Source organism: Limanda limanda, chromosome 21 (genome assembly GCF_963576545.1).
Source record: "Limanda limanda chromosome 21, fLimLim1.1, whole genome shotgun sequence".
In the NCBI taxonomy this organism is placed as follows: Eukaryota; Metazoa; Chordata; class Actinopteri; order Pleuronectiformes; family Pleuronectidae; genus Limanda; species Limanda limanda.
In genome coordinates this window covers 9979653-10004323 of record NC_083656.1, presented here as the reverse complement: position 1 = coordinate 10004323, position 24671 = coordinate 9979653, and the positions used below count along the sequence as shown (strand labels likewise).

At 41.7% G+C, this 24671-nt stretch overlaps 1 protein-coding gene across 1 annotated transcript in view; it reads right to left on the bottom strand.

Moving 5' to 3' along the window:
- The window catches only part of dock1 (dedicator of cytokinesis 1), a 172994-nt gene that overhangs the window by 35579 nt on the left and 112744 nt on the right, over positions 1-24671 (bottom strand). The window contains exons 28-31 of the mRNA XM_061094579.1: positions 23499-23600; positions 21692-21786; positions 6897-6975; positions 5948-6048 (exon numbers count right to left, since the gene is read on the bottom strand). Of these exons, the coding sequence (XP_060950562.1) occupies positions 5948-6048; positions 6897-6975; positions 21692-21786; positions 23499-23600 (377 nt within the window). The remainder of the gene's footprint in view (positions 1-5947; positions 6049-6896; positions 6976-21691; positions 21787-23498; positions 23601-24671) is intronic.

Below are 24671 nucleotides of genomic sequence, written 5' to 3'. Positions count from 1 at the left end.
TTAAAATGTTCTAATATGTGACAACTAAAAGGTTTAATATACATTTTTTTAAACATGTGATATATGTTTTCAACTGTGGAAAGAAGACATTAGGGCACAGTTAGCCGGGATAGGCCCGAATAAACAATACAAAGAGTGATTGCTAAGGAAATAAAAAGTGTACAGCTGTAAAAATGATGAGTGCATAATGCTGAGCAAACAAAGCTGAGCTATATTTTAACTCAATGTCAGTGTTCAATATTAAAAGAACGATAATATACCCAAAAACCAGGGAGTGAGCGTTTGTACCAAATTTGAAAGAATCCCTGAAAGTGTTCTTGATAGGTCGCGTTTCCAACTCAAATAATGTGATTTATGAGGTCACAGTGACCATGACCTTTGTCCACCAAAGTTGAATGAATTTATCTTAAAGTCAAACTCAAGGTTGTATATACCGGATTTGAAGAAATTCTCTCAGGGCGTTGATGCAATATCGTGTTCATAAGAATCTGACAGAAACGCCTCAGGACACAGGCCATCACCAGCACAGTGGTGATCGCCTGAATGACAGTTGCTATATTTTATAAATGTATATAAACCCCCTCAGAGTCGAAGCTGTATTTCACAGCCTCTCTGAGTGCTGCTCTGATCTGATGCAGGTCCACATGTGCTCTGACTGAGCTAAAGATAACTCATCTCATCTTCCTGCAGAGAGCTAAACACAGCACATGGTGGAGAGTTGTTCCTGGAGTCTTGTGCATCTCTGAATGACAGCCGTTGCACAAGCATATAACGAAACTGTGTAAACACAATTACCATGTGACCGCTGGAAGTTAATTTGTTTAGTCTTTCCTTGATGTTTTTTAAGGAATACAAATGCACACAAATGAGTTTCTTCCACTCGCATACACACACACACACACACACACACACACACACACACACGCGGGCAGCGTGTCGACTGTCAGCTGTGGTCTATCAATTCTTTTCTTTTTGCATTTTAAACACACAGGGGACGGAGGACAGGCAGCATGAAGCAAAGTGTTTGATCAGACAGCCTTTGTTGATCCCGGTTCTCTGAGGTTGACTTGGTGTGTCAAGAGCCCTTATATAAAACAAAGATTCGCAAAGGAGGATGGAGGGATCACTCCCGTCCTGTGTCTTTGTCTAGCTTTTCTTTTTTTTTTTTATACGAATGAGGGCTTTTAAGCTGATCGGCTCTGCCATGTCTAGGTCGTGAACCAATCTCCATGGCAGCTTGGGCGCCGTCTCCCTGCCTGCCACGCAGTCCCGGGTCACGGAGAGGACAAACAGTGAAGTGGAAAGGACGGTGACCGGGAGACGGACAGTGAATGATGGGAGAGACCAACAGCGGTGGAAATAGAGGGCAGCGACGCAGAAAGCGAGACCCACTCCTGTGAAACTGATCACATGAAAGAAAAGCAATGACTTCAGCTCCCTCAAAACAAGCAGATAACGAAAATAGAGTAAGTTCAAGCCTGAAATTGTTTCAAGATCGAGAATATAGTGGACACGATGGAGGAGGCGGTCCTGAAAGAGCCATTTCTGACCGTGCACCCTCTTGTCCACTGGCCTGGGCATGACACACTTTAGCTGCACCTCTGCATGCTGAGAAGTAATCAGATGTATTTTCTCTGTGGGGAATTTCTGCACCGAACCATCATGTGTGTGTGTTGCAGACTGGGCTGATTAACCACCACAGTCACCGCCTTGTGGTTGTTTGTCCCTGCAGACCAGTCAAGTTGCAGGAAATATAGTCAAAATCTCACCTTCTGTTCCTGAGCTATGGACACAACATTATGATGTCATACCTTTTGGTTAAACAATGCCATAATTTGGACATTTTATCCTATAAGACATTTGTCAAGTATGTGTGTGTTGATGCAATAACAGCAAATTTGACTCATCCTAACAACCAGCTAGTTAAGGCCTGCGTCACAGTGTGATCAATTCAAAGCATGCAACACTTTAATTCATCTGCAACACAAGCCTGCAGAAATCGATATTTGAAAAACAGCTTTTATTTTAGATAGAACATTTATTAGACCCCTGACATTATGGAACTTGCAGCCCATTGAACTAAATCACAGTTTCTATATTATTTTTACTACCTTTTTAAAACTCTTCTTTTGGTGGAAGCTTCACAAATGGTTGACATTGGGTTTATTTACTCTACTCATTTACTATTTTGGCCGTATCTTTTTATCCGTCTATTTTCCTCTACTCATGTTCCTTTGTCTTTTTTCTCATTTCATCTACCTGCCTGATTGTCAACACACTTAAATTAAATTAGGTTTCGTATCGTACTATCTCACTGTTAATTAACAGGATTACGCAAAAACGAGTGGATAGGTTACCATGGAATTCGGTGGGAGGATGTGTTTTGGATGAGGGAAGAATCCAGACAATTTTGGTAAAGACCTGGATCAGGGGGAAGACTCATGATTTTTGTCCCACTTTCTTTAACATTGCGAGAAAGGGATTTTCTCTACAATTTGGTTTTCATTAATCTAGGTTATTTTAAAGACTGATCTTTATGAGTGTTTGCAATTTGGTGCAGATCCAAATAAAAGTCTGGATCTTGTGAATTAAAATGTGGTTTTATAAGGGGACTGTTGGGCAATGGTGGACGAATACACTCTGTGTTCCCCTCCAGTAGTTACATTGTCAGCACAATCAGGGTCTAATGATTTCACAGACTGCTTCTTTTAAAGGCGTCTCTCGCTGAACAGCCAACAAAGGCGAAAGAAGGGTAGTGTGAGGAGTAGCTCATTTTATAAATTGAATGTAATTTAAAGTCAGATGTGGTGTCAGAGTCATTAATCATTTGTTCCCTCCCTACATTCTCATGTCCTCACCAGATGGTGGCACTGCAGGCGACCACAGCGTTTGCCCAGGCCAAGAATCCGGCCCCATCTGACATCGGAGTATCCCACTGAGGCGCTGATGGAGACCCGGTGACCAGTGAACACGTGTGTGGGTTTGAGGTCTGAGCATGAAAACTATCCTGACCTCTCATTATCATCCCTTCGATCTATTTCACTCATCGTGACATTTCAGGGCACAATGTAGCCTCTGATTGGAAATCTGAAAACCAATCGATTGTTTTGCCAATATTGTACAAAGTCACATTAATGTCCTTTGACTGAGGAGAACAAAGAATCCTTAACAAAGACGCTGTGTCACCTCTTTGCAGAGAGGCTACTTTTCCCAGATTTAGCTGTTTGAAGGGAGGAGCATTGGAAACACAAAGGATTGATCTTGAGGCAGAGTATTGGCAAGATGACGAAATATAAATAGAGAACTGCCTCTACAAATTACTGTAAAGCTGCATACAAAACAACAGAAACAGAAAAGCAATACGACATCCTCCTGTGTTGTTGCCTGTCAACCAAACTTGAATGTGCAACTTGCTTGTGCGTCTTTTGCGCTCACAGGATCTGTGTCTTCCACAACATTAAAAGCAGTTAGTCTTTACTCGTGCTCGGATGCAGGGAGCAGATGACTGCTCAGGAGGCGTCATGTCCTCGTCTGAGCTGAGACAGATGCAGGGCGCTGTTCTGTCACACTCCTATACACAGCCAGACAGACAGCCTATGACTGTCAGGGCCCGGAAAGCTTTCAGCGAGGTAAACTAAGAGTAACGTGTCCACAGAGGGACAGCAGTGAGCAGGGGTGAGTGGATCCAGGGCTCTCTGTGACGTGTGCTGTTTGATGCAACTGGGTCAGGGGGCAAAGAGCAAGACTGAGAGGCGGAGGTGAAGGATGTGAAGGCAGGAGGTGATGAAACGGAAGAGAGGGAGAAAAAAACCCTGAGACGCAGATGTAACAACAGAGAAGAAAGAACACACACATACACACACACACAAGTGATTGACAGGTAGTGGCCTGTGAGTACATATGAGATGTGAAAGGAAGTGGGAGACATTAAAAACCTGACAATATGACACTCCCTCTCTTCATCACTCACACTTTGAGTGGATGGCATGACAGTGACACGGCTGCATGCTCATTTTACGCAGCTCTGCATGCGAGTATCATTTCCTCTATGGCTACAGCAATTCAACAAGAACTCTTGAAGAAAGATTACAGTTTATTATCTCAGACAAGGAGGTTATAGTTTCCTCTGCGTCAGCAAAAAGTCCAAACAATGGCCAAATGAGCCAATGTGAGACTTAAAGCAGGTCAGATGGGGGTGAGAATTTAAAAGGTCAACTTCGAAATAAGTGGAGCCAATTTTGGCAGATTTGCCGGAGTTCACGCCTGAAAACGGCTCAATTGTGTGTAGTTTGATTCTGCCTGATTGAATTCAAGGGGACTGTTGGGCCTTGGCGGAGGTATGTGCTGTATTGAAGGCTATTCTTATTAAACCTTTATTCCTTTTTTGTCCATTCTGACCATTAAAGCTGTCGCTGAACTCTGGAACATGGCAATTTCACAGTTTATTCAAAGGATCTGAACAACTTTATTAACAGGCAAATTAAAAAATGAACAAGCTGCATTTCAGTTATAATCCTTCATTGCACAAGAAGCAGATCAAAGTTGAAGAAAGAAGAAGTTATTTTCTCCTCTGAATAAGTTTTGCTCATCTGCTTATGTTTCTTTACCCATCATGTTGCAGCATCTCAGATCTCACCAATTAATTTGGTGAATGTCATCATTGTTATATACTGTGTATATATATATATATATATATATATATATATATATATATATATATATATATATATTCTTATTTATAAAGACATGTTAGCCTGTTATAGCTGTTCTGGTGTATTAATTGTCAGACGGAAATGAGAATCTGACACAAACAACCGAGCAGAACTTCACAAACAGCACTGGGAGACATGTGTGACGAAGGAGAAAAGCAGACGCGATGCAGTAAAGAGCTGCGTTCCACACAATCTATGATTTCACCCCTCTGTTCCCTGCTCCCGAGCAAAGCCACAATAATTGGTATTGCAGGCGGTGCTGACAGTTCATGCGCCAGCACGCAAGGAAACAGGGATGTGCAGAGGGAGAGGTAAAAGAGAAGAAGGTGAGAGGTAGGTGGAGGGAGACAGACAGGGAGACAGAGGAGGGGAGCCGGTGGGTGGAGGTAGAAAGAGAAGGTGAGAGAGAAAAGGACAAACCCTGTATAATATCTGCTTCTCTTGCTCTGGAAGAAACCTGGCTGCGCTTGAATGACATATTTGGCAGCGCTAACGAACCTGCCTGGAAACAGCGAGTCAGAGATCAGCCCTCGCCTATACTTACGCCAGTTATTGGGCATGTGAATCAAATAGCGATTTATTTCAAGGAAGGGCAGACAAGTCGAGGGAGGGGGTGGCTGGGAATGTCTTGTTTACTGTGTAGGGCTGTTTGTGTGTGTGGGGGCCGATAGCAAAGCCCTGACCAGTGAGCGGATTCTCCATTGATTTATGTTTTGGTGACAAAAGTTCCTCCAAACGAAGATGGAAGCCCAGTAAGCCTTTACACATTTAGTCGCTTTACCGGACTCTATGAGAATTACTAATGTAGACAAAATGTTCTTTGTAGATACCGCCAGGAAGAAGAGGAAATGTAACAAACTTCTGAACTTAAAGCTGAAAGGAGGGAGCTGACGTTGACCGGATACAACAAATCTAAAAAAAGAAGATGCTTTGCTGAAACTCAAAAACAGCGTCATTCCAAGAGGGGATTCCCAACTTTGTCTGATACCTGAGGTTTGAGTACTAGATGTGCTCTTTCTTACCCCTGAAGTTACTCTGAGGCTGTTCTGCTTTGTTCAGAAAAGCGGAAATCTAGTGCAGCCTCTGCAGGAGCCAAGGGGAGCTGGGTATCCCTGAGCCTCCATGTGATGAATTATATAAAGCATGCCCATGTTGGGGAGGAAGCTTGGACGGTTGATGTGCAAGGAGGATGTCCTGTGGACTGAGGGAGAGAGGGGGAGAGTGCTCATACTCACTTGTGAAAGATCTTGGCCCTTTTGTCGCTTGAGAAGTTCTCCAGCTGCAGTGACTCCTGAGTGAGGAAGGCCACAGCCAGGTGGAAGTAGTTGTTCCACAGCTGAGACAGAGACACAGACAGAGAGTGAGGGGGGGTGGGAAGGAGAAATATTTATGAAGTCAAAAGGTCAGCTGCCACAAAAAAGGGAGAGACAACTTTCCATCAGACATGAACTCTGGAAATTGTCAGGAAAATTAGGACTGGCATTTTCCTGAGTTTTCATTTCACATATGAAGACGCAGCAGGACGTGGACCAAGTCGGACAAAAACAGGAAAATGTCTGGAACGTTCAGGCGAGGGGTGGTGCACGTCTGAAAGCAGCTATAAAGCAGTTCTACTGTAGCCACCATCATTCACAGCTGCACAAATAGTGAATGTATGCTTAGGAAATAAGTCACTTGATAATGCCATTTCAAAGCTATAAAGAATATGTATTCTAGCACACGTTCTGTTACGATAATACCCATAAGCCCAAATACATGAATTTTAAAGCTACAACAGTAAAAATGGCTGTACGAGACTCAAGATGCTTTATCTCAACATCACTGAGCTGTAGTTTAAAATAATGAAAACCCAACAGCTTTTTTCACACATCATAAAGAGGGCTGCAAGTGATGTCATTCTAAAATACTGTTACAACAATCAATCTATTAAAGGTCAGACATTTAAAAGACAGTAGCTCTAGCCTGGCAGCAGTGTAAAATTGCCGGCCATTACAAACTGATGTTCCCTCGCCACAGTTTTGATATCTGCTGCCTCCAGCTATTTTTTTCTTTTCAAAAGGTCTGTTGTAAATAGAACTTATATATTCCAGTGTCGCCTTCACCAAAAGAACATTGTGGTTGGGAGAGTGTGCGAGACAGTATCAGGGTTTTCTTCACAAAGACGTTCATCCGTTCTGCTCTTACCTGTAGCTCGAAGTTGGTTTGATCCAGAAACTTCTTGTTCAGCACCGCTGCGTACTGATTAATGGCCCTCAGGAACACTCTGGAAAGATAAGAGAGGAAAACAGGTTAGGATGTACTCTTAATATATATTTCTCCATCTTAAATGCAAAAGTGTTTACGTCTCATTCTTGCAAAATACATTCGCTTAAGAGGTCAAGTTCAGAAAACTTGGCACGTTCTCCACTGAAACCAATCTCCTTGTTGATGAAGTAGCCCCCAGGTATTCACACCTGACGCAAATACCACTGAATACAACATTTGAAATCATAACAAAATGTGAGGACATGCTAACAAATGAGCCACGTTTGACCAGAACAGCTCAGATACCGTACAGATATTTGCATATTGAAATGAAATGCATTGCATTCATTGTAAAGTTTCGCGAAGCTGTTATAAAACACTTTCAAATAAAAGGAGTAACAGCTTCGTAAAATGTTTCTGCCTGACTGCTACTTTTTATCAGCAGTCCCTGTAAGCAAAACACCCGAAATCACTTCACACAACAGGATGCAAAAAAGGAACTATACGCAATGTGTAATGGCAGATCATTTGAGAACTGAACTGCAGTTTTAAAGCAGGTGAAGCACAGGTGCAGTCTCTCTCTCTTTGGCAGGACGCAGAGAAAGCCCGGAGGCACTCCCCACAAAAAAGATGCATTAAGTAGATGTTAATGAGAACACTGTCTGATGGGTCAATCCACTTTGATGTTGCAGAATTAAATGTTAATAACTTAAGTGGCATGAAGCTTTTAGAGAGGAATTATGATTGCTACACACAGAGTCAGAGGCCCATCCACTATTTCACTCCATTCCCTGGTAGAAGCAGCCGTAGAACAATGGGTCTGACAATCTGTAAGAATTACCTACTGAGGACAAAAAGTCCTTATCGTGTGTTTTTAATAACCTCAGTTATTTCATGGAAGTTACTGTCCTGTTCTTGTGCTTTTTTCAGTTTAAGTCGCTGCTTCCACTCCTTACTGATCAGTAAATGCAACTATTGATCGGCCAAGGCATTAGAATGTGTGACTTAAAAAAAAACAGCAAGGTGAAAGAAGGACGATTCTTATGCCACTTGCGTAGATTGCCTCAGGGTTTCATGTGCGGGCAATAAAGCAGCATTAAGATGTAACGCTCAGGTAACCGACACTGGCAGGTGAGCAGACATCTGCTGCACGGGTTCCTCCAGCTGAGCCTCCTGCCGTCGCCCTGGCTCGAGCTGAGTCACTACTAGAGCTGGGTCTCTGACGGGAATAGGTTAGTCCTCGCACATCATCTAATAATCTGGCAGTGAGGGTCCCTATCTCCTGAGCTTTCATTGGCGTAGAGGCAGGACAGGGGGTTTCCCTCAGGTTTCCCATCCTCTCTGACCTTGAAAGGGAATACCCGTTCACTGTTAAGACTACAACGCAGCGGGATCTGAGGTATTTTAAAGCTATGCAATACTCATGTCCCACATTAATCTCCATTGCTAACTAAATGCTGTCTTGGGCCGATATGCGATACTTACTTTATTATTATTAGTAACCTTAATCTTTCGCTGAAAAAAGGTTAAGTGTCTGTGAACACCTTTGGATAAGCCATTAGCTCAGGCTCTCTGTCCTCAGAGTGGGAGAACCCCCCCACCCCCACCTACTAAGCACTCAGGCGACCTATTACCAGCAGCCAGTCTGCGTGAGCTCAGGCTCCCCCTCTGCAGAGCTCACTCAATTTTCTGCAGCTGTGAACCTGCCAGTACGGTTGATACGCTTAACACTGCACTTACGCTCAAATGTGTTTCCAACCACTGCACTTGTTTGGCTAAGAAATACTTCTACTAAATATGTGAGGCTTATCATTTCTCAGTTTATATACTGTTTTCATTATCAGGTGACTTTTAGATATGGCTGATGGAAGAGCAGCTACTCACAAACTTTAGCTTTCGGTTATTATTGGAAAAGGTTTACAGGCTTTAATGTTCGGAAATTTGTAAACCTTGTACATCCATAAAAACTCATATAACACACTAGAGAGAAAAACTGAAAAAACATTATGTCTCCTTTAACTTTAAAGTTAATCTTATTTACTCTCCCTGCAAGAAGAGTCCATATTCACTCCAAGATTCATAAAGAGGTTGTCCAGGTAACCAAGTAATACCAGGGTGTAATGGAGGGACATCACTGGAACAGCTTCCCACGATGAACATCTCTTGCAGCTCCTGTGGCAACAAATGAATCTGCGAATCTCATTAAGGATTTACGAATGTGTCTTTATGAAGACGGATACCGATTTGTGCCGACTCTGTTCCCTAATGTACTGTCGGAGAAAACTGAGGTTAAGGTCTCAGTGTGTGGGGTTTAATGACAGCGGCCAGTGAGGCTGCATATTGCAACCAACTCAATATCCCTAGGTTCGCCCTCGTGCCTCAAAGCATTGAGGAGCACCTAGAGAAGAGCAGAGCAGGTGGGGTGTCGATGGGAACCCCTCTTGGGCCAGTTCTTTAAAATATGATAATGACTGAATTATAAGTGACTAGAATCTCAAATCTTTGTTATAAAAGATATAAATTCTATGCCGGTGATCTCATCCCAACTTAACCATTTGCTTTATCTGGATTATGGGGTGTCAATGAGGATTCTGACCTCAGCTCTGACCTCAGCTAACCAAATATCAATTTTGCATGTCCTTCTATTGCCAAAACGAGAATTATGATGACAATATTTCTCAATTAATAATTGACAATATATTAATTTCACAAGCTTCATACAGTGGATATACAAAATCTCTTGGATCAGAAGGTTTGAGCCTAGAAAAACATTGAATTCATTAATTAACTAATTTACACTAGAAACTGCCTCTTATTAAAAATGAAATGAAATAGTTTTCCTGACAAGATAATAGATTCAATCTCAAATTCTCCTTGACAATGATTGTGATCTTAAAAATACCGATAAATAAATAAACCACAATTGGGGTCGAATATGAGCGAAACAAAAAGTCAAGTGAAAATAAGCACAAACACTCCGTGCTTCAACATGTTGTGGAGCAGGGAAACGATATTGATTCTTGCAGCAGGAAACACAACAACAAGGTGCATCGGGACACAAGAACTAAAACCAATTCTGTCCTTAGAAAACTGAAATTCCTATAGATATAGAAGAGGACGAGCCTTATATTAATGTTGCATGTAATAGATGGGATGTGGTCAGTTCACCTTATAATCCAAAACGGTAACATAGAGTTCCCGCTGCTGGGTCACACAGGGAGGAGAGCAGCGAGATCAATACTCCTCACAGCTTCTGGCTAAATACGACTCAACAGGTAAAATGCAGCTGTAATCCTTTGCTCTGGCCGTGCACTAGTGTGACATATTTTGCCTAAATGTGTTTCCCCGTGTGTCTATTTCTCATGTTTCGCGTCGGATGGTGATGCAAACTCAAGTAAATGAAAGCCTGTTTGAAGCCGGCAGTTTGCCTGAGTGCAGACGTATAATGGGATTTAACGAACAGACAGGACAGTTCCTCTGTGAGCACATCCTGCCATTAATTAAAGTGAAAAAACTTAATGAGGCAGATGAAAATAGAATATCCTCTCCCTCACAGTGGGCTCTGACTAAGACGATCCAAAGAGGCCATTTGAAACTAGATTAAAAGCATCCAGAGCGTGTTTCTTGAACTCTGGAAAATAGGTTTCTTAACGTGGTCTTAAAAAGTAGTTTATAGGAAGTGTAGTCTTCAAATAAATGTGATATACCAACATACGCTCCCAGTCTCTATTTGAGTTAGGACTTAAAAAGACCCATTTACTGTATATGATGTAGTTAATCAATATATTGACATACTCCGGGAGTATTCTGCACAGAAACAGCAATGAGTGTGAATCAAGGGGACTTATGGTCAACATTAACTGCATATTATACAGTGTGCGGTTTCACTTCTCTTTTAATTTTGCATTAATGACGGCACAAAATGCCAGAGGGGGAAGAAACTTGGCTGCATCGCAACGTCGGTGATGGCCGGTCATTACACCGCAGACGGGAAAGATGTTCAGATGTAAAAGGGGAAGACGATGACAAACAGTTCTTTACAACCCCATTGCAACCAGACACAAAACTTTAATCAGCAACTATAAACCTGATCAAAGATATACGATGGTCAGTGTTTGTTTTACAGCTTCACCCAAGATATCAAATGCCACCATGAAAGACCTGAATAGATTACAGCTAGTACAGAACAAGGCTGCACGCTTTGCTCTACAGTGTCCTTACAGAACCAGCATACAGAGCATGTGTCATATACGGTAGTTTAATGCGCGTGCGCGTTAACCGTAGTTATACGGGAGATGCGGGCGCATGTAAGTGACGTATATAAGTGACGCTTGTTTGTGAGACACGGTCATTCAATAAAGCGAGCTAAGCAACTAAGAAGCCTCTATAGCAGGGGTTCCCAAACTTTTCAGCCTGGGACCCCCAAAATAACGGTGCCAGAGACTGGGGACCCCCAACGACACTGGAGGTGGTTTATAATGTTGCGCACAGCCACGCACATGCACTATGCATGCATACGTGCGTGCGTGCGTGCATGCTTGTGCATGTCTGCTCAGGTAGCCTCTCCTTCTCTGCTAGCCTGTCCTGTTCCTGTGGCCTCCTCGATTTGGTTGGTATTAACCAACGTTTCATTGTGACTGTCAATAATTTTCAGCTGCTTTCCAAAAGAGTTTTGGCCAGCTACCGTGTGACTGGTGCTGCTGTAAATTGAACTGTCGCTAACCTGTGTCGTAAGATAAAAAAAGGAAAGGTTTTTTTTGTGGAGGAAAAAAAGGGGAGAAAAAAGAAAAAAAATGATGGGAAATGTGTAAGCTATTTTATTTAGTGACTCTTATTTTGAAGAGGGGTTTTACTGGAAGGATGTGCTGTACTAAACGGCTGCTATGTCTCCTGTGTCTTCTTTAGGCTGAGGCCCTATTCAATACAACTAAACGCTCGGCTACAATTGCATGGTTTTATTCTAATATCAACTCATATGTATATATTATACAAAAAAAATAAATAATTGTATTTTTTTTTGGAATGCATTTCGCGACCCCCACTTTGGGAACCCCTGCTCTATAGCACTGCTTTACAGCATGCATGCCAGTCTCCAGTGGCTAAAAGTTGAAGACAGGATGGCTGCTGCACTTCTTTTATCAACATGGCGCCTCTTGCAGTCTAAAACACCAGCAGATCAGTATAGGCAACTAAATAAAAATGTAGCCTCACACAACTATGCCACTAGACGAGCAATAGAAGGAAGGTTTTCTCTCCCCAGAGCTAATACCAATTTTCTTAAACGCACTGTGGGATACAGAGCCATGAAGTCATGGAACCTACTACCAACAGAAATTATAAACGTGACACGTAAATGTATGTTCAAAAAGAAAATAATGAAACACTTGGGTACAACATACTTGTGACACTAGATGGTGTTGTACTGTACATAAATGTGTAGGATTCTATTGCATGGTTTGACGTTTTCGCTTCTATGGAATTACCTATCAGTGTTTTATATCATGACAAAGGTAAAACTGCATAACCACTAACTTATTTTTGATATCTGTAACATATAATTGTACGATCATTATTTAATGTATTTTAACTTTTGATATTTGTAATTTAACGTATGTTTTAAATGTTTGATATTGGTATTGGTATGTTTCAAATGTTTGATATCTGTATGTATGTCTTCAATGTGGACCCCACTAAAAGTAGCTCTGTCTTAGGGTAGAGCTAATGGGGATCCTTCTAAATAAACAAATCAAGCAATTCTGTGAATGTAATTCGTAAGAACAACCTGCCCTTATATGCTGCCCGCTGCTTATAATCATTACCAGAAATCATCCAGCTTCCCGATGTCCTGCTTAAGGAGACAAAAACTTACAATTGCGAAGCTTTAACTTTTTAATTAGTCAACAGTAGGAGCAGCATAGCACCTCCTACGCCATGCATGTGGCATCATTATGATAAATGTGCTCTGCAAAACTGTCAGTGGCAGAAAAATTGCCCCATTACCGTAGATTGATGGGCGTGCAGCACATTTACATCTCAGCAGAGAAAACAAGAGGAGTTGATTTTCACACCCTTGTTGCTTTAGAAAAAAAAAAATTAACTAATCTCCTGCTGCCATGGTGCACACACTTGAGCTCCGTCATGTGATCCGCACCAAAGACGACTATAGCATCTATGCTAATGAGACGTTATCAGCAGATCATACTTGCTAATTGAGTGCAGAGAGCATACTCGATAATGATCGCAATCTATTTGCATACTACTGCTGAATGTGCCTGTGCTCTGAGATAAGGTGAGGTCAAAAAAGCATCGCTATCAGAGCTATTTATGAAATTAGATTACCTGATCTAATAATAGATCCATTTGTTTGTCAACACACTTTTAACCCAAATGCATCTGACATACAGTAAATCCATATAACGTTAATCATGGCTTTTCAAGGCTGTCCGAATATGAGGTACACCACAGGGAAGCTCTAATGACTCACAAATATAACTGGAGTGAGTCAAAGAACTGCTCTCGTCTGGTTATGTTCTCCATTCACACGGAGTGGAGTGGAAAAGAACTCCTCACTTTAGCACTCAAACCAAAAGAGCTCTCACACAAAGCTGTAATGAGGGTACCAAAATAGATTCAGAATTAATAGGAAAAACAAATCTTTTATCTTAAAGCTGAAATCCATTATGTCCTTCAGTTAATAAATAGGGAGTGTTGAATGGGGGAGTGAGCTAAAACACGGCATTAACTGGTTGGAGTATGAGGTTGTTGTAACGGTCAAGTTATATTTCACCAAATAATATATTTAAGCTGGGAAATTAAACAACAAATTGGCTAGAACATGACCTCAGCCATTGGTTTGTGAACTGTTTTGAAGTCTCTAGTTTGGCATATTGTCCAACACCATCTTGGTTTTTTGAAGCCAGAAGTAACCATATTTGGGGGAGGAGGGTGGAGCCTGGCTGAGAAGTCGCATTAGCAACCTGCAGCCATTGGACAGTACTTGCTGTCGATGAGATGTTATCGACGCCCTAATGCATACCGTGCTTTATCGTCTATTGGACTTTAAATGGGACCATAATTTACTAAATAAGCATTAAGCTGTATGAAGAAAACTCGAAACTAATGAACTCTGCATAAAAATATTTACTGAAGTTATAAATCAAGTGAGAAGGAGGGTTTTTCTCTCACAGTATTCTCAAGAAACTGCCCTCTTTTTACAACCAGTGGCATCGCCCTCTGCTGGTTATTCATAGAAAAACAGGTATTGAGCACTTCTCCATTGGCTTCACTTTCCAGACCCGGAGTTTACGTCCATTATCATACAGTCTTTGGGATTGATGCACAATTTTTTGGTATGTGCAGCTTTTTGGATGCAGACAATTTTATTGCAGAGACTGACAACCAATGCTTGCTGGTCTCAGAGCTGATGAGTTGGCTGCATAGACCCAGAGACAATGTTAACATGTTATTCTTGTTAAGTGCTCTACGGATGTAATGTTAGCACATAACCCAAAGCACAGCTAAGGGTGATAGAGATGACATAGCAAATGAATACATCCAAAAGGTAATATACAAGCATTATATAGGTTATAAATGTCTAGGCACATAGTCAATGATAATAAATGGAGCTGGAAAGAAATAGTTTTATTTCTTGGGTTAATAATTCCTTTGGTTTGTTTTTGTAAAAACTAAACTAAAGACAGACGCTGATTAGAAGGTTACTGTAGATATATGTGTAGGGACATACAGAATTCGACTGTGAGACTGAATCAAATGACAGTGGAAAAGATCGGATTGCTGCCAGAACCCACCGACCAATGATCCCTCGTCTGTCATGAGAATTCTGTGGAAAAAAACAGCTGCAGTCCCTTTCACTTGGCAGCACTAGGCAGTGTGAAGCCATTGTCAGAGCTGAAAGCCCGCTCGCCTTCACCGGCTTATAAACACGGAGAGATCTGAGGTTTAACAATGACAGCAAAGGCTGCTTTTCCTCCAAGCCAAAAGTTTCTGAAGAGGTGAACAGATTACTAATGAGGCAGCGCAGGGCAGATTTAGACACGACTCCAAATACTAGCAAGCAGGGAGGAAAAAAACTCCACATTGGAGTCAAGAGGGCTATGGAAGCTCTGTTTGAGTTATGAGGTGTATTCAAGGTTATCACATGAATCATGAAGTAATTAAAAATACTATACCAGTCAAAAGCTTAAACTTTTAAAGTTTTTTACCCCTTTAAAAATCTAATTGACGAAGCTGTGATGATACAGTGAGACTGTTGACTTGGCTTCATACTCGTCATAGCACTTAAAATCAGTGTATTAGAAATTATTATACAGGGCCCGGGCAAATTAGCAGACTGACAATCACAGCGTGGTTACCCTTTCAGTCACTGTTCATTCCAGTGTGCATCAATTCTGGTTTGAGTGCCAAATTAAATACACATCTGATATGTAGATGCGAAATCGGGCCATTTGTTTGACACGCAGCTGATCTGAAGACGGAGGGAATTTGGTTATCAAAGTGAAAGGAGAATTCATTCAGTGTACAGCAAACATGTTGGTTCTGTGCAGGGAGGAGAGACAGAAATCAGCTGCAGCACATTCACTGGGTCTCCAGTGAAGCGTCTGCCTCAGTGTAATAAGTGGATCCTTATTTCATACGAGACAGACGAGGAAAATGAAAGGTCTCCTGTTTGCCATTACAAGAAAATAAAAAGTCTGAATGCTCTGCAAAACAGAGGTGGAACATTCTGAACAAAGTTGTGGTATTCAGTTTCCATTTTTACAACACACAAAGAAGTAGTGCCAAACAAACACACCAGCAATATTATTCCAATTTAATGCACTGGGGGAACTCTGTAAACTTAATACTTTGATACGAGTAAAATTTCAAACAATAACATTTCAGTAAATAAAGAATGCAGAGCTTTCACGACCATTAAGTTGCGTACAGACATGCATTTAGGTCTGGATCTTTCTCCCGATGAGCATTCTTGTAAAATATCTGAAAATGTCTGAGTTACAGTGAGAATACAGCAGGTGAGTTTCCAGAAAATTCATGGCAAGCAAGAGGCCGTTGATGATGTTACTGATAAGCAAAACTGGAAGAATATACGGATGAAGATGTCAATTTGCAAATACAATAAGATTCAAGATTTTTCTCATAACGAGGGCCACCATCAGTGGCAAGGTGGTGAAAACAAAAACAGGTGATGAATCCCTCGGCTGAATGTTCCAGACATGTTCCTGTTTTGGTGAACGCCTCAGTTCCAGACGATCTTCTGTTACATTCCTCATATGTGAAAAGCATATGAGGAATGTCTGAAAATGGCTTTAGAGCATTTATACATTGTGATTTTACTTCCTTTACTGAGGTAAATTAGCTAAGTACTACAATGTGGATGGATATTTTACTTGTACAGTCAGCTGCCCTACTGCATTTTGATAATGACTGTGATAAAGAACCATGTTGACAGATATCACATTGGATGTTGACGCTCTTCTGGGCGCCACCATTTAAAGGCCAACGTACACGCTGTGATCACAAACTGCACTCCAAGCGCAAAAAACAATAATACTCGTCTGGGCAAAGGCTTATCATGACACACACTCACACACACACACACAGTGACAGACATTAGCACAAACTCAAAGTGGCACACGCAGAGTCGTTGACAAAAGTGGTGTCAGGCATTTACATTGGAGACGGAGGATTAACTCATAACTTCTGCCCAACGCTGGCATGTTGACAAACAGACACACACTCGCGCCCGATGATACAGTGCAGTGCGCGGCTCTATGTCACCAACCATGTTTAATGACTCTCCTATGGTTCCTCTGTGGGGGCCACGTCTCTTAATCTCACTCTCGCAGAATTGCCGATCAGGGCTCCAACTTCCAGACACAATCCGCAAAGTGTCACCGGAGCAACACAGTCAGGAAGTCATGTAAAGGTCAAACTTGTCTTTTTCAGCTCATAATACCAGAGGCCTGCGACTTGAGAGGCACTGACAGTGTGAACGGATCCTTTGGGACAAACCTCTGTATTATTACTGTATGTAGCTACAAAGTACACATCCCAATTCTTCTCTAATCACTGCAGGCTCATAATAGCTTCTACAGAAACCATCTTAAATATCCCTGTTTGGAATGGTCTACTTGACCTGTAGTGATGCTGGTTGCAGTTTTCTTTCTGAAACTGTAAAGTCCACAGAACCCTGAAGCTGAACCAACACTGCTGCACAAAGAGCTGTTCACCTGTTTATCCAAAGATCAGTGAAGCTCGACCAGAACACCGAAATGGAGAACCAGATTCTGTTGCTACAGAGCACTGAGTACAAGGTGATTTGTCCTAAATTTGCCAAAAATGGAGTTGTTATGTTTCAAACCAGTATTCTTAGAACAGGACTCTCCTTAAGCGAGTTCATCAAATCAGATAGATGTAGGCCTAAAGGCAGTGTTATTTCTAACTTGGCTGATGGTGGGTTATATGTGGACAAACAATATAACGACTTCCTTGCCCGTTTCTTCTCCCTCTCTCTCAAAGTCCTCCCTCCTTCCAGACCTGCCCTCCAGGTCCTGGATAAGTCACAGAGAGAACGGCAAACCAGCTCTAGAAACTGTCTCCTAATGAGTCTGTGAGGGACTGATGACATGGCTACCGTGTTAAAGAACTGCTTCTTCAGCTTGTCTGGGCTTTCATCTTTTCATCTACCACGCAGGGAACCCCCCCCCCCCCATTAGTCATCTACTATTCTTACACATTTATTAACAGCTCCGTGAGAAACTTTGGGTGTTATTTGAGGAAATGATTGTAAGGCCATCGGATGATTTAATTAATTATAAGTTTGATCAGAGAGCCAGCCAGACATGATCAACAACAACAACAAAAGGAATATGTTATGAACTGTAGCACATGGCATATGAAACTACAATGGCACTGCCGAGGTCAGACAGTCCCCTTACATTCAACCAAGCTGCACAAATTCATCAATATCAGTCCACTTAATGGGTACAATACACTCAGTTCTGTCATATCAAATAACCAAAATAAAGTTATCTTGAAAAAAATTATATAAATGAATAGATGGATCCAAGCATTACTCCTCAGGGGATCTGTCCAAATGTCAAAAGAGGCCTTTGCAATGCTAGACAAGGTGATGTGAAGAAATTCCTGGATCAGCTCTGTTAAATCCAAAAATGTGGTTGTTTCACCTTCTGACTGAAAGAATAGGAACATAACCGGTGAACAATGGTCCGATTTATGATGATCGCTGCACTTGATGCAACACACGCAGTGATTCAGCACATCTCGGGCTGTAAAGTTGAAGAGTGCAGAAAAGCTCTTGAAAAGTTTACTCTGCAAATCTGCGAGGGAGCCCATTAAGCTGACTGTACAAAGCAGCCAGCAGCTGTTGTCTTGTGAAAGAATGTGATGCAAGGTTTTTCATCCCTTGAGAGAGAAAAAAAGACGGAGACTATTGCATTTAAGCAAATGCCAAGTTTAGTTAATTCAGTAAACGCTCTTTAAGAGAAATCAAGGTTTAGCTATGGGGCACTTGAACCTTTATAGAGACAAGAATAAAATCCCATCGGCTGCCACATCTACAATCCAACGTAAGAATTTAAAAAGAGAAGCTTAAACTGTTGCTTAAAAAGCGCAAAAAACATTAATTTACCGAAAATCTGAGACAAAGGCGGCTAGAATGTTCAAAACATGAAAACTAAATCTCGTCTTTTAGATACCAGCTAAAGAGTGGTACCAGGATCCTCACTGCATGATGTACATAAGCCTGGACATGTCTGGATGAAGACAACATTGTGCAATTTATCCTGCCATGTTCACCAAGCACGATCTATATTACCTAAGACATCTGTGTCAGAGGGCGTGTAATCAAGCTGTCCACCAACCGTAACCTTAGCAAGCAAACTTCCGCTTCATCTCTGTGAACGAGTGTCACTCTGTCTCCGCTGCCAATTAGTTGTCACTATTAGGCCCCCGTTTGGCATGGGGGGGAAATGGCGGTCGGCGGCTAACCAGGCTGATGCCGCTGTCCACCAGGCAATTAGAGCCCATAAATCAGTTTACAACCTGCAGGAAGTGGGAGCTAACGGCTGGAGAAGAAGGAGTGGGAGGAAACGATGGCTGCCGCCGCTGCCGCCCGTCTCATTAGCCGGGCTGTCGTAATGAACGGACATGAAAGAAGTGTCTGCCGGTGACATGGATGGTGATAAGTGCGTGTGGGGATTTCCCAGACACAGGACACTGTGTAGGAATGACTCAAATATGCTTTATAAGATAATAATGCGTCATTGCTAATATTTTTAGGAAGTATAGAATATTAAGTAATAGAAATAGGCAAGAACTACTTAAAGAATTTCCACGAAACTCGGTGGACGAATGTGACATAAGCTAGAAAAAGAGCCCATTAAATTTTGTCTGCATCCAGACGAAAGGATATTTATTTTCTTACGACAATTTCAACAATTTGCCAGTTTATAATAATGGACCTTGATAAAAAAACAAGGAATGGATATCTGAGTGTGTGCAATTTGGTTCGGCTTGATTGGATTTAAGAGGACTTGGGTCTGGGCAGCGGTACACACTCTAGTTTCTATAGATTGGCTTCACCGTTCTCTCTCAATAACCCATCTTCAAAAACAACCAAGCCTTTAGTGCCCTCAGATTCAGGTTCTGTCAGTAGTTGGGTGAAACCAAAACAAGGCTAAAAGGAGAGCTGTGTTTGACTTGCGTTAAATGATGATGGTATCTACTGAATGTGCAAATAGGCAAAATCCAATCATAGTCACAAAAACTTTTGTTTTGTTTTGAGTTCATCTCCCCCTACATAAAACTGAATTTAACAAACCTTTGGACATATAGATAAATTGTGGTGTGAAATGGTGGTCCCACTTAAATGCTGCCATCTCTGAAATGTGACACTTATAAGTCTGCAAAGGCGGCCGTGAATTCAATCAGTCTCCTGCGCGTTGGCAGCTTAAGAGTATGATGCATGCTCCTACCCTCCTATGCTCTTAGATTGTTAATGCAACAGATTTATAGCTCTCTCGTGAGATGAATGAATGTGTCACCTTGGGTTCCCACTATGGGGAACGGGAAACAACCGATCAGACACACTTTGACGGATGCTGACAAATGGAAGAGTTCTGCTAATTTGTCGCAAAGCCGACACCTGCGGTATTCAAACAGGCTCCGCCACGAACCGTCTGTGAGGAGTCAGACTTTCACAGCCTTATTTTTCACGGAGTAGAACAATGTTTTAACTCCAACAAGTGTCTGAATGCAGAGCGGAATGCAGAATTAATCTCATGGTTGTCACAAACAACTGCAAGCAGACAAAAGGTTCAACTGGGGAATGGCTCTGCTGAGGAACGGGGGACAGACAGTCTACGAATCCAAAAGTAAAACATTTCAAATGCAACAAACCATGATCTGTGAATGAATTGCTGGGAGCTCAACTCGCAATCAAATGGGCCGTCGAAGGAAATGGATCCAAAATTGAACAGCAGTGTAATCTCTACTCAAATATCCTGGCTGGCGATGATGCTGGAATAGTTCAGGGAAGAATGGGCAGCGAGTCGGAGAGATCAGAGTCTACTACAGGCTGCATCTATGAGATGTACACATGCTGGAAAGGGCCACTTTGAATCTGCGCTTGAACAAACACAGCTCCAGGTATTTGGCTGTTAAATGTTGAAAGCCTTGTTATTTCGATTTGGCTTTTCTTTATTGATTTCCTTTTTCATTCCTTCATTAAAGTTGATTTTACACATCAAAGTCTGTTTACAAGTCTCGGGAAGTAGTGCTGCTAGTGAAAGAAGTTGTATTAAATCTTTTGATGGATGGGGAGCTGCCCAGAATATTATAAATCCCCTCCAGTGATTTCACTAGGAGTTCGGAGTTGGAAAGAAGCGAAGCATGGATACATTAGCCGCTACTAGCATAACATACCTCAAACTGCTGCTGGACAAATTGCATTGTGGGTAGTGTAGGCACTAGATTCTGTCAATGATATATCTATTGGTTCCTTTTTCCTTTTAAACAATGCATCATGAGTGGGACATTGTTATATGAGTGCAGTAATGAATCCATAATGTCATTTCACAGTGACCGTTGGTCTCTGGCCACAGTGTAAAACACGTCCACTTTTAAAAAATGCATTGACATTTGTTGTCAGGAAGTGACTTCAGGGCTTTCCTCTGACAGCCGCCTTGCTGTTGTATAACAACAGAACTAGAAGAAAATCACAAAAGAGCCTTTAAGTAAGTTTTTGGTTCTAACTTCCTCTGAGGCGGCGCACAAAAGCAGAGCTCTTGACTTACCTCAAAAACCGCAAAGCACATTTCATCTCTTTTTTATATTTTCGACAAGAAATAAAAGGAATCGGGCAAGGTTCACATGAATAAAACAGAAGGCCACTGCAGCACAACCAGCGACAAAGTAAAGAGAGGCAGAGAGACAAAGTTTTGGAGATTAAGGAGCAGCATATAATTTAGCATCTATAATTCATGTGATTGTTTGCATCTGCACTGACTGCTCATCTGATTGGTACACCGCTGAGGCCTTGTGCCGATATTTGCATGGAGAGAAAAACATTAGAAAATAACCTTACCCATTTCTGACTGCTGTTCCCTAGCAACAACAGTGTGGGGAGTTTAAAGCAGCGTGATTTGTGTGTGTCTTTGTATGTGTGCGTTTGTGTCCAGCAGGGTTGTACTTACTTATTTTGCATCATGTTCATTATGACCCAGTCTGAGGGGTAGACATTTTTCCCGATGAGATCTTTAAACATGATAAATGTTTCCATTAGGAAGTCCTGCAAGGGAGAGAAAGTTTTCAAAATGAAATAGGTTATTATTCCCGACTCAAAGATAAGAGCAATGGGAAAAGAACTGTTTGAGTTTGTGGCTTTCAGGCAGAAACGGCTTTTAGATTAGTTTTTTACGGTCAAGGTGGGTCTTGCATTTCCCATCCTGTGCGTGGCACTTGAGACCAATAATCCAGTTTGTTTTTAAATCTCATATCCATGAGTTGCAAAGGTTCCCACAACTTCTTCCACGAAAAACTTCAAGGACTTTTCAAGGACTTTCCAGGCTGGGTTCCCTCACATTAAAAAGGACCCAGCACAGCAGAGTTTGAGTCACGGATCAAGTTTAATAATCGTTAAAACACTAAGAAAGTTTATGAATTTGAGGGCTGAGAAGGTTCCATTTCTATTATTGCACTAAAAATAAGACTTCAAACACTGAGTCTATCTCCGAAAATGTTCATAGCCTTATTTTGTTGTCGAATTCTCAACATTTTAATGATTTCAATGAGCCGAGGGAGCCCTCAAATAAGATTACAACCGTCTTACTTCTCACGGGAACACTATTTCATGTGATAGTTAGATAACATTAACAGGGCACATAATTATCAGGTGTTAAGTGTAACGTGACAACTTGATAACTAGGTTCTGTTATTCCACCAAAAGATGCTCAGCTCCCTTCTCTGCAGCAGCACAGCTTCAAATTTTCCCACTGGAACTTTTTCTCTGGGGACACAAAGGTACATTTTAACATCTTTTATCGATGCAGTTTTGTTTAACCCCTTGAAGTTACTTCTTTCCACACTAGCCTTCCCTTGTGCCAGTGCCAGCTAAATACCTGAAACATAAATATTCATGTACATCTATTTTTGACTGAAGATGTTCACTCCTGGATCTCCTCCTGAATATATATATATTTTTGTTTTTTATTTTTGGTGGTGATGTGTTTAGAGAAAAGCTGCAATACAACAAAGTCCTTTGGGGCGACAGCTAGTTATGAAAAGTGGATGTGGCCCAGACCTGCTTGAGAGACAATACATTTGTGCAAAGTTCCGGCCTCATCACAGTGATCGTTTATCTCACTATGGGATCTAGACAGGCAGCCGCAAACAAACTCCATGTTCAATCATGAAGCTGCAATCCGTGTTTATTTCTATTAGCTGTCACATGAAAAAGAAATATTATTAATTCCTCCACGGAAACTTGTGCAATTCATACTTAACAGAATAAAGGCAGAAAGAACCTTAACCATACAACAAAAGAATTCTACTATTTGGATTTCATACAGCTTTACCTGTTATGGGAATTAGATTTTGTCCATCCAATAAAGCTTAAAAGCAAACAGAGTTGGGGTGAATGCAAACAGAGGGAAATCCCCACTTGTCAGAGTAGAATTATATAATGCTAATCTGGCAGCAGATGCTAGAGAAATGCTGCTTGGAGGGAAGAATTATACAGAGCTGAAATCCATAACATCAATGAGATTTATCCCTCCACCACAGCCTCCCTCGGGACTTACTACCATCAAGAGCAGGCGGAACAAATAGCAGCTGGATAGGACGGACTAACAGAAATTTCATTTCACGCTTTTTTGTTAAGGAAAACCCACTTTGTCACAGATCTAATCCAACTTCTGATTGAGTTTATATCAGTATTTAAGAGTTGATGACGTAGCAAAGTCCCACATGGCAGACATCGAAACAGTGACGAGGTATACTCACCACTACATCACTCCTTATCTTGCCAAAGGTGTTGATCAGATGAGTGTAATGGTAGTCGTCCATCTGCCTCAACGTGGCCGTCATGCTGGCCACAAAGCTCCCCTGGAGAAGAGAAAGAGGAACATTCAATATACAATCAAGTTCAAATTGAAGGCTGAGGACAGACTGACTCGGCATCTGTGATTTTGATGGATAGCGACCGGCCGGGTTGATTGGATGGGAGTACTTAAAGCAGGCACGGCCTCCCAGGTTGGAAAAGGTAAGCGCCCTCAGTCAGTGACTGATCTCATTAACCTACCGCCCTCCACTCCTCAGCTCTTTGTCTCTACTGATTACAATTCCTGTTGGGTCCCGAAAGTGCCGGCTACACTACGCAGTGCGCTTTTTCTGCCTCTGGTTAGCACTCTGTGCATGTGCTGCGGACAGCTGGGGAGGGAGGCCAATTTGTGGTAGGTTGGGTGGAGAGAGGCTGCGGCTGCTGCTGGTGGTGTCAGGGAGGTGGTGTGTATGAGCCAGGACATGCTGGAGAAAATAACTGTTCTCTCAGGTTGTCAGATCGCTGATGTGCAGCTCACACCGCATGACTCGGTGATTTTGAGGTCATACTTTTTGACTGACTGCCGATTTGTCTGCGACCTGTGGTTTTTGTCAGCAACTTACAACTCATGCTGGCAACTAGAAAATCTGGCAAAACATTGTGTTGTGTGAATGAGGCTCGACTGAAAGATACTTCAGACAGGTCTTTTTTGACCATTACTGTCACGGAGTAGAGCTCTAACCGTTTCATGTTGACATAATGGAGACTCACAGGGATGAATAGATAGAAAGATAGATAATTTATAGATCCTGAGGGAAATGTGGGCATCTAGCAGCTTATGTGACAGTTACAAAGAAAAGGAGCTACAGATATGTAAATAATATATATAATGAAGTGAGAAAATCATGATAATGTGCTACTGAGACACACATACAAAAAAAGATTGACAGCAAAGATAATTAAAAATAAACCAAAACGAGTATTTGAATTTGCACAAACACTTTTGAGGAATAAGAGCATGGAATATCTTTACTGGACTTTCGATGCTGCACCGACACTGTTTTCCCTCAACGAGCTGATCAGAGGAAATGCAGCAAAGATAAGAGAAGGTAATTAACCGCTTTGTCAAAGAATGC